At 41.5% G+C, this 9,430-nt stretch overlaps 1 protein-coding gene across 4 annotated transcripts in view; it reads right to left on the reverse strand.

The window, feature by feature from the left end:
• LOC117413455 (delta-sarcoglycan-like) overlaps positions 1-9,430 on the reverse strand; it is a 96,981-nt gene continuing 87,551 nt past the window's right edge. For all 4 annotated transcript variants that reach the window (XM_058997238.1, XM_058997237.1, XM_058997236.1 and 1 more), the window contains 2 exons: positions 2,049-2,172; positions 1-1,338 (listed from right to left, as the gene is read on the reverse strand). In XM_058997238.1, coding sequence (XP_058853221.1) covers positions 1,165-1,338; positions 2,049-2,172 — 298 coding nt within the window. In that variant the 3' untranslated portion in view covers positions 1-1,164. The remainder of the gene's footprint in view (positions 1,339-2,048; positions 2,173-9,430) is intronic.

The following is a 9,430-nucleotide window of genomic DNA, read 5'->3' on the forward strand; positions in this document are numbered from 1 at the left end:
ATCATTTCAAAAATAAACACAGAGTGTATTTATTGCAGATCAGAACAGCTCATTGTTTTCTTTCCATTGTCATCTAATCAAAACATGTAAAATGTACAAAAAGCCAGATTACAAAAAATAGATCCGCTATTACCATTGAAACATGTGATAAACACACAGTCAGAGTTATGAAACAAATAATGCACAAGATTGCTGATTTGATTTTTGAATGGCGCTAACACACAACCTAATAACGCGCTGTTATCTTGCTGAGCACACTGATACAGTTCTGTACTTTTGTAATCAAAATGTGAATACAATCAAAATCCTGGGATGGTTTAACATTGTTAGTGTTTCTGACCGGGACAAACCCAGTTATCCTGGGATGTCTGGTAACCCTATGAATTAACACGTACTTGAGGAGCACTTAGCGTCGCAATTAAAACACTGAGCTGAGGGTGCAGGAGAACCATTTCTTTGGGATTTTAATCTAAAAACATGAACTGCAGCAATTTGCTATGAAAGCATTCTCTTTTTATAGATATAAAAATGTCTGATTAATCACGGGAGGCCGTCCGTCCAGGGTAGGCTCGGGTTCAGAACCAGTTGTGTAGTACAGTATATTACAAAGAAATTAAAAGAATAATGAATGATAGTGTTATAAATTGTATGAACTGTAAAATAAAATTCCACAACTTCATATATGATTAATACTTTGCTAAATTATTATTTTGTTTTGAAAAAAAAAAAACTCAAAACAAAACAAACATTCTGTTGTTGAACACAGATGATTGACCTTTTCCTTTTTTTCTTCTTTTTGTTTCTTTTCAAGAGTTTCTTTTTTTTTTGTTTGTTTGCTTTTGTTCTGTAACCCAAGCTTCTCTACTTCTTTAGCAAAAGGACAATGCTATTCAGAGAAACAGCAAAAATCGTGGTGGAGGAAAAAAAAAAATTCTGATTCCGTTTATAAAAAGGTGATCCCCCTCGTTGTTGTTGTACTGAAACATTGTTCAAGAGCAGTGCTGGTAACAGCTGTCACACACACACACACACACACACACACGCACGTGTCTCAGAGAGCCTCTCCTCATCTCCCACACGACTCTTTCTCTCTCCGCTCACTGCCTAGAGAAGCCTGTTTGGCCCCTCTGCCGCGCTTTGATTTCTTGGTTTGTTGGTTTGTTTTCAGAGGCAGACGCTGGAGCTAATCTGGCAGGTTGAGCCGGTCCCCGAGGGGGATAAGAAGAGACGTCCGTTTGGACACACGCACACCTCGAACACTTTCTGCTTGGCTCCGGCTGCAGAGTAGGTCCCCTTGGGAAGCCGAGGTAGCTTGATGTTGTTAGCATCCAAAGAGATCTGCAAAAAAAGACATGGGAGCAGAAAACTCTCCATTATTATGAATTCATTTGCATGATTTCCCATCCCCTACACAGAGCTAGACCGGTACAGTGAGTAAGAACTGCAAACTCAATAGAAAGTGATCAGGGCTGATTAGGAACGGGACCCGGAGACACTTTCCATCTATAGCCTTGCCATATGAAAATATCTGCATATTCCAAAGTGACGTGTAAAATGTAAAAGTAAAGTATAATGGGACCAGTGAGAATACTGCTAGTGCTACTATGAGGTCATGAAATCAACTAAAGCTGCCTTCTAAGAGTGTCCTGTAGTAAAAGCACAGCAAAGTGTAATAAAGCACAGCGAAAGCATGGTAAAGCACAGGCAAGCAGTGTCAAGAGGTATGGTAAAGCATATTAAAAAACAAGGCAAAACCAGTGTAAGCTATGGTGAATGCATAGAATAACCATGGGGAGAAGCATGACAGAAGTGCAAAAACACCATGCATAGCATGGTAAACTTGTATAAGGGCTATCTAGAAATGTTAACTAGTGTTCACTGAGCATACCCCCCTCCCCCTAACCCTGACCATACCCCTAACCCTACCCCTCCCCCTACCCCTACCCCTCCCCTACCCCTCCCCTACCCCTACCCCTACCCCTACACCTCCCTTACCCCTCCCCTCCCCCTACCCCTCCCCCTCCCCCTACCCCAGTATCATCTCCTACCTCTCCATCTTTAGACTCCAGCGTCATCTCATTTCTGCATGTTGCCTGAAGGTTCCCCGCTTCTGCATTGATTTCAACCCCTTTCGGAGCCTCCATAAACAAAGAGCGAGTTGGGGACTCCAGCCTAGAATATGAACAAAACAGTGAATTCTGGCATGACAAGAATCGCTGTTACAAACACTGATGAGGGGACTGACAAGGCAGCCCAAAGCACAGGTGGAGACGAAAATACTGAAATCTGTAATGAATTGCAATATGTAACAAAATGAACACCGATCTCCTGATGCACAACATGTTGTGACCCACAAATCACTGATCATGAATCTGTGTCTGCCTAACATTGCTAAACTTTGAAACTTTAAGAGTGAAGCATTTCTGTTCTGTAACTTGTCAGAAGAAGTACAGAAAGCTCCAGAAATCCAAACTGATTTCAGACAAGTCTGTGTTCTGTAAAGCGCAGAGCGCATCTGCATATTCATGATGCAGCTGCGTTGTGTACGACAGGTACATGTTAAATTGTCGCTACATTTAACAAACAGTGTCTTCTGAAGCACTGTTGGGAGCCCCGATGTGTCTGAGCAGCGTTTCATTTCATCTGCAGCTCTGCAGGGACGCAGCGGATGCATTCCCTGGCACTTCGATTGTTATTTTTAACTCAATTGGACATGGGCTTGTACATCAGTCGGTTGTTATGCCTCATTATTGATCCGCCACTTTGGCTCACTAGGGGAGGAATATACATTATTCACATGGAGCTACAGCACTTGTCAGTAAACAAAGTACTTGATCTGCATACCTTCATGTTTTATATCTGCGCTTTCTTCGCTTTCAAAATGATTTCCGGACGTCGGATTTATGGTTTCATATTTTGCATTCCCTTCTACCTACAAGGATATTGTACAGCAAATACTATTTCCAGGTTTGTTTCTCCAAGCACAGATATTTCCACATGACAACAATGCAGCATTAGTATAGAACACATGGTTTTTTATTTTTATGGTACAATTGGGTGGATGGGAGCTGGAGGTTAATTCATGGTTCGCTCACGCTGACAGTACATTGCTGTACTTATATGAGGTATGAGGTTTCTCTCTGTTTTGTGGGGATATGAGGGAGAATAGCTGGGTAGAGTCAGGTACCTGCTGCAAAGGCAGGCAGGTCCTCTGTTGAAACCAGGAAATCCTGTTTCATCTCAGAGTTGGAGTACCGCTGTCCCTGCAGGCAGAACTTGCACAGCGAATTAACAATGCAAGTGAATAATTAGGTGGCAGTCTTTAATGCGGAGGATCTGCCTTCTGCTGTCCCTTACGGGCTGATCAGGAATGATTCATGAAAGAGTTTTCACGAAAGACTCCAGAGTAAAGACATCACTGCAGGACAGTATCAATGCCACCCTTACACACTCTAACCTGAACGAAACAATGCTACTGAGACTGCTAGTGTCATTACTAATAAGAGCTTCTATATGGATTAACTTCAGTAGCAGTTCAAGCATGCCCTTACAATAATATAGATGATAACGCTGCTGTTGTGTTTAGTATAAGATCCCTAGTATAACAACCTTGCCAGCAGGTTCTGTATGTAAAACCTTGATGCTGGGAGAGCATTGCTTTTAATTGCAGCCTTGATAAATTCAGAGCTGAAGAATGGGGTTCAGCTCGCTGTTAATGCACACAAGCCAAAAAACAATGTACAGTAAAAAAAATAAAGAAAAGCTAATCAAAATGTTTAGCTGTCCTAGAAGTTAACAGTAATGCTCTAAGCAAAGTTAATTATACTGAGCTGTCATCCACTGCCCACTACTGTCATTATGGATCAGAAGAAACATTTGAAATAGACCACTTTGTTACGCTTTGAGTAACACGACTGATTTAAACATACAGAAATGCTCCGGAGAGTTTGTATTCATCCTGGTTTATTAACTGGCCTATGACAATGTAGGCACGCTATGTTCCATCACAAACAGCAGAGCTCTAATCTTTTACAGCAATTCAATGCACAGTGGAGGGAGGACGGTCTCTCCGTAACAGGTTCACACAACACTCTAGAGGGCGCCATTATTCTTATACTGAATGGAAGAGGCTTGTTATTTCTACCTCACAAAGACTTTATATAGTCATGATTTCAGCTCTCTCTCTCTCTCTCTCTCTCTCTCTCTCTCTCTCTCTCTTTCCTACCAGACAAAACCCCGATATTAACGTACTTCACCTGTTTCTGCACAGTAGACCCTGCTGTTGTTGAATTGTTTCCAGTGCTTTGTCATTGACACTCTCAGTGGAATTAGCAGTGTAGCTGCTGCTGATAGCTCCAGTGGGGATGTGGTTTATAATGTTAAATACAGCATGTTATCCCATATTGATACAGACCCTGCTGCTGATAGCTCCAGTGGGGATGTGGTTTATAATGTTAAATACAGCATGTTATCCCATATTGATACAGACCCTGCTGCTGATAGCTCCAGTGGGGCATGGCTTACTGTATAATATCATTTATCTACATACTTCTTCTGTTGCTGCTGTCAGCGTCAACATTGCAGATGCTGTATCTTATTATGAGCATACAATTTCACACAATTTTAAGTAACATCTGGAACTTGATTGGTTGTATCAAGTTGAAATGGTTCCAATCTGTCAGGTCTTAGAGTTAGTAGCATCATATAGCACTTTCATGTTTTATTTTTAATGATGTTTTCTTTGTGTGACTACTCTGCTCCCTTATAAAAGTTTACCACGGTATTCACAATACGTGCTGTGTGTGCTGTGATACTCCTCCTGTTTCAGTGCCGAGAGGCTTGTCTCAGACAGTTCAGTTTATAAAATGATGAGCGTGAGCCCTCTGTATGCCTTTCTGTTTCTGATACACTGTAGGATACCATATCCAGTGTCTATCTGCAACTCCTTTGTGCTGTGTGTGCTGTGATACTCCTCCTGTTTCAGTGCCGAGAGGCTTGTCTCAGACAGTTCAGTCCATTTGTTTTCATTTCCGTGACATGTCTTCCGAGAGGAACTTCACAGAAGAGATGAGAAACTACTTCAGTTAGGGTTAGGGTTAGGGTTAGGGTTAGGGTTAGGGTTAGGGTTAACCAAAAAAAAAAAAAAAAAAAAAACACACAACCCGGAGGTAATATTTCAAACACAGCTTTCTGTTCTTGTGTGAAGAGCATGCCTGGGTTTATTTGCCAGCCTGAGAAATGAGACTGACTGCCAATACAGACAGTGTGAAACACAGACGAAGGGAGGGCAGGTCCCATGAGTGGGTAATGCAGCACTAAGCCGTTTGCCTTCAGTTTAGATGGAAGTCACTGAGGCTGGGATCTGGCACTGACCTGAACTTAATTTACTCAAAGTATTGGGTTCAGCCTCTCTCATCTGGGAGTGTTACCAAGGGATGCATGAAGTCACTGATAACAATTACCAGCAGGCAAAACAATAATCAATAATCAATATTTCTGTAATCAGTGGTATTGAACAAGCCAGCGCGCTGAAATGACCATTCAAACTAAATGAAGGTTATGATTTCGACCCAGGGGGACCCCTCCTTCTGTCTGGATGGGGTACAAGCTGAAACGCTGTCTCTATTTGACTTCGCTTCTTATATCTTTACCCCATTGAGTGTTTGGAGGTCATGGATGTCCTGATAGGGTTTCTGGCAGCGGCCTTACTTGGTTTTAATTCAATCTAACTTGGAAATAGCGTGCAATATCAATGCTAAAACTACATGCATAATACAAAAGCAAGCCTGTTTACTCACAAGCTAACTTAAATGGACTTCGCCTTCCCAAAACCAACGTGTTTCCTGGCTTCATGTCACTAAAATGAATCTCAGATCAGATTTCCTCTCTTCTGCTCTCTCCATGCTAAGCTGCTGTGTCTAGCCTTGATAGAATGGCAGGCTTCCTCATGAAGTATTAATGCATCACACCAGCAGTGTCTTGTAAATTAGATCAAATACAATTACAGTAAGACTTCTGGGACATATTTCCAAACCACTGGCTTATAAAGTGATTTTGAAGGATGGGCCAGCAATGCAACAAGAAAAATATAGTGTTCATCCTGACAATGGAATCAGAGCTTTCTTACGAAGCGATTTCTCACAGGGCTCTATTGACATGCATACACCAATCACGTGTCACACATTATTATTATTATTATTATTATTATGATTATTATTATTATTAACTCCTCTCAGCCCTTCAAGTGCAGCACAGAAACCAGGTCCAAAGGTTACAGTTGGAAGTGAAGTGGAGAAGTGAGGACCGAGGGTAGGAGACACTTCTCTACACAGAGAGCGGTGAGATCAATCAGCTTATTCTCTGTCTCTGTATGCTACACGCTGAGTTGACACGGGTGTTCCTATCAGACTGTTTGGGATGAATGGTGCAGTTAGTTCTGCTTTTCCCTCTCCTGCCTCAAAGCTCTTCTACCTGCTGGAGCGCACATCCCAAACCACGCGCAACAAAATTGAATCGCAAACTTGCTGGAGGGGAAACATCTGGGCATAAAAAAAAGATTGAAAAAAAATCTGAAAAAAAAAGCTGTGCGGTATGAATGAACACATTCCAGTCAGAACAGTAGTAACCACAGTTACAGTATCACCACGGTGCACTGGATACCTTCAGAATGATGCATAGCAAGCATCTATTATTATGGGCTGGCTTCTTTAACACTTTCACCTCTGTTGCCAGACAGACTAAAAGGTGGCCATTTCTAAAAACCACATCGTTTAAAAAGAAATCTGCACTGAGGAGTTTTCACAAGACATGGCTAATGAAGAATAAAGAATATATTGAGTTAGTCTGGTAAATAAACATCTACAGGATGAAACAGGATTCATTTAAAACCCGTATAAAAGTGAAGAAATGTAGATAGTGTAAAGTCTGCCTTGAGCTTGACTCGGGAGACTGACACAGGGGGTCAATGTAAGCCAAAAGCATGGAGACAAGCTATCAGGTGTCTATAAATACAGAATGCCATTTCCTCAGACTTCATGTCTATAATTAGCACAATCATGAAGCTGTTCTATACAATTTCTCTTTCCATTGATGTCCTCCATTCAATAAGCCCACCCCTGTAGATGTGCAGTTTTTATCCTGGTGCTTGAAAGGCTTCAGTTAGTCTGCTTCATCTTTCTGTATGACTCAAAACATCGCTTTCTGCCTTTATGGCATTCTGTCACAAAAGCAGGTGAAATATTGTACTTAAATCCGTGGCCTTTTGATAAATGCCCAAAAGCACTATAGCTGGACAATCCCTGGAGGACGTGTCTTGCTCATTATTTGTGTCCTCGATTTGCATTGCAGTGTCTTCTTGTATAATGGGCTTGCCTGCACATCTTTCTGTCTGGTATTGGCACTGTACTGCACATGCTTGTTTTAGTTGATGAGAATCCACTTTAATTCGTTTCTGATGAGCATCCGGGCATTGATCAGGGAGAGGGCTGCCTCTACAGTATTGATCTTATTGCTCTTCCACTGCAGCGAGAAAGTCTCGGATTTTAACAGACAGCAATCCTGACGCTTGCCACGAGAGCAGAGCATGCGTTTTATTAATCTGCTTTGTATTATGACTGATAACTACCAAGAAGTACCTCCCTTAGGCCCGGTGTACGTGCTAAGCCATCTCCAATGGGATCAATCATAGAGCAGCACCAAGCTTGAGACCACTAGGAATAGTGATCTTATGAGACACTGGCATGAAGGGGTCTATTTGAATGATCTTTAAACATGTATAACCTATGGACAAAAAGGGTCTTAAAGAAAAAAAAAAAAAAATCACTCATTTTTAACACAGCACCTTACACCCAAATGATTGCAGATAACAATGATTACATTTTGTACATGGAATATTATCAAATGAATTTTAACACAGTGCCAGGCTTGTTAATTATATAGAACAGAAAGTGCAAGCCTAAAAAGATAAAGGTACTAACGCATGACTGAGCTGTTCCTGGGAGACGGGCTCACTTCATTGTTTTCTGTGCTTCTGTACAATACGCACTGACACGGGTGTTCCTATCAGACTGTTTGGGATGAATGGTGCAGTTAGTTCTGCTTTTCCCTCTCCTGCCTCAAAGCTCTTCTACCTGCTGGAGCGCACATCCCAAAACATGTGCAACAAAATTGAATCGCAAACTTGCTGGAGGGGAAACATCTGGGCATAAAAAAAGACTTTCAGTATCTAATGAATTGCTTTTCTGCACTTATCTGTGCTGCTCACAAACATAAAGGCACACAATCTATACGTCTCCACTGCATTTCTCGAGCTTTAAAAGGTCCATCCAGTCACCTGTTGTTGGGGATTGGCGGCGTGGGATTGTTTGTGGGCCAGTAGCTCCGGTCTTAGAGGTCCGTTTCTCTCCAGGTTTAAGAGATATCATTTAATAGGGCAGGGGTATGTAACTCAGACCTCAGAGTGCCACTGCGTTTCAGGTTTAATAAGTTTAATTAAATGATTAGGTGTTTTAAGATCTGCTCCGGGCTTTAATCGGCTCAATTTAATAATTGAGGACGCGGATGGAACAAAGGTCTGGGCTGGAAGTATCAAAGTTGCCTACAGTGCCTTCGGGCTCGGATAGAGGTTTAGCGAGTTCAATTTAACAATTTTATAACAGCACTGGAACAAAGAGCTGCAATGGAAGGGCCCTGCTCTATGGGAGTCATTCTAATAAAAAACGACCTTTTAGTAGTTCAGGTAAGTTGCCTTGTCTCAGCTCCATGTCTTTAATTACTAAATTGGACCAATTAAACCCCTGCCCTGGACCTGAGGCTGTTAACCATGTCATTCTGCTTCTTAAACCTGAAGGGTATCAGCACTCCAGGACTGGAGCTGCCTACCCCTGCAATAGTTTGTGAAAAGCAGCTAATCTAATGTGATGTTTGACTGCAGGTGACACCTACTGTATGGCAGCTTAATAGGCTTATCCATCGAGTCACAGCATTTCAAAGAATTTGTATTAACAAAAGCAAAACCCACACTTACACATGGAACAGGAAAGAGAGTCAATGCAACTCAACCATGTCCTTCTTACAACATTAAAGGTACATGAATGACAGTGTCTATCTATCCACTACACTTAAGAGGTAAGTACTCAGCGGTGTGCAGAATCAGTGCATCATTGTGCTCATTGAAGTATTTGTATTCCTACATATTACTGTTAAAAATGTTTAGCAATACTACAAGAAGCCTATTAAAATCCAATGACAAATGTTTCGACTAGAAGTCTTTTTCATTGTCTTCAATGACTTCACGGTTTGTCTTTGAATTGTAACATTGCAGTTTCTTTTAGTATTTTTACAGTCAAAACTGTTGAGAGTTTCATAAGTATGGAGGCTAAAAATGTTACAATAAATCAACGTTAAACACTCTTTGAAAGTCTTGAAGAGG

The sequence above is a fragment of the Acipenser ruthenus genome, chromosome 23, assembly GCF_902713425.1.
Source record: "Acipenser ruthenus chromosome 23, fAciRut3.2 maternal haplotype, whole genome shotgun sequence".
In the NCBI taxonomy this organism is placed as follows: domain Eukaryota; kingdom Metazoa; phylum Chordata; class Actinopteri; order Acipenseriformes; family Acipenseridae; genus Acipenser; species Acipenser ruthenus.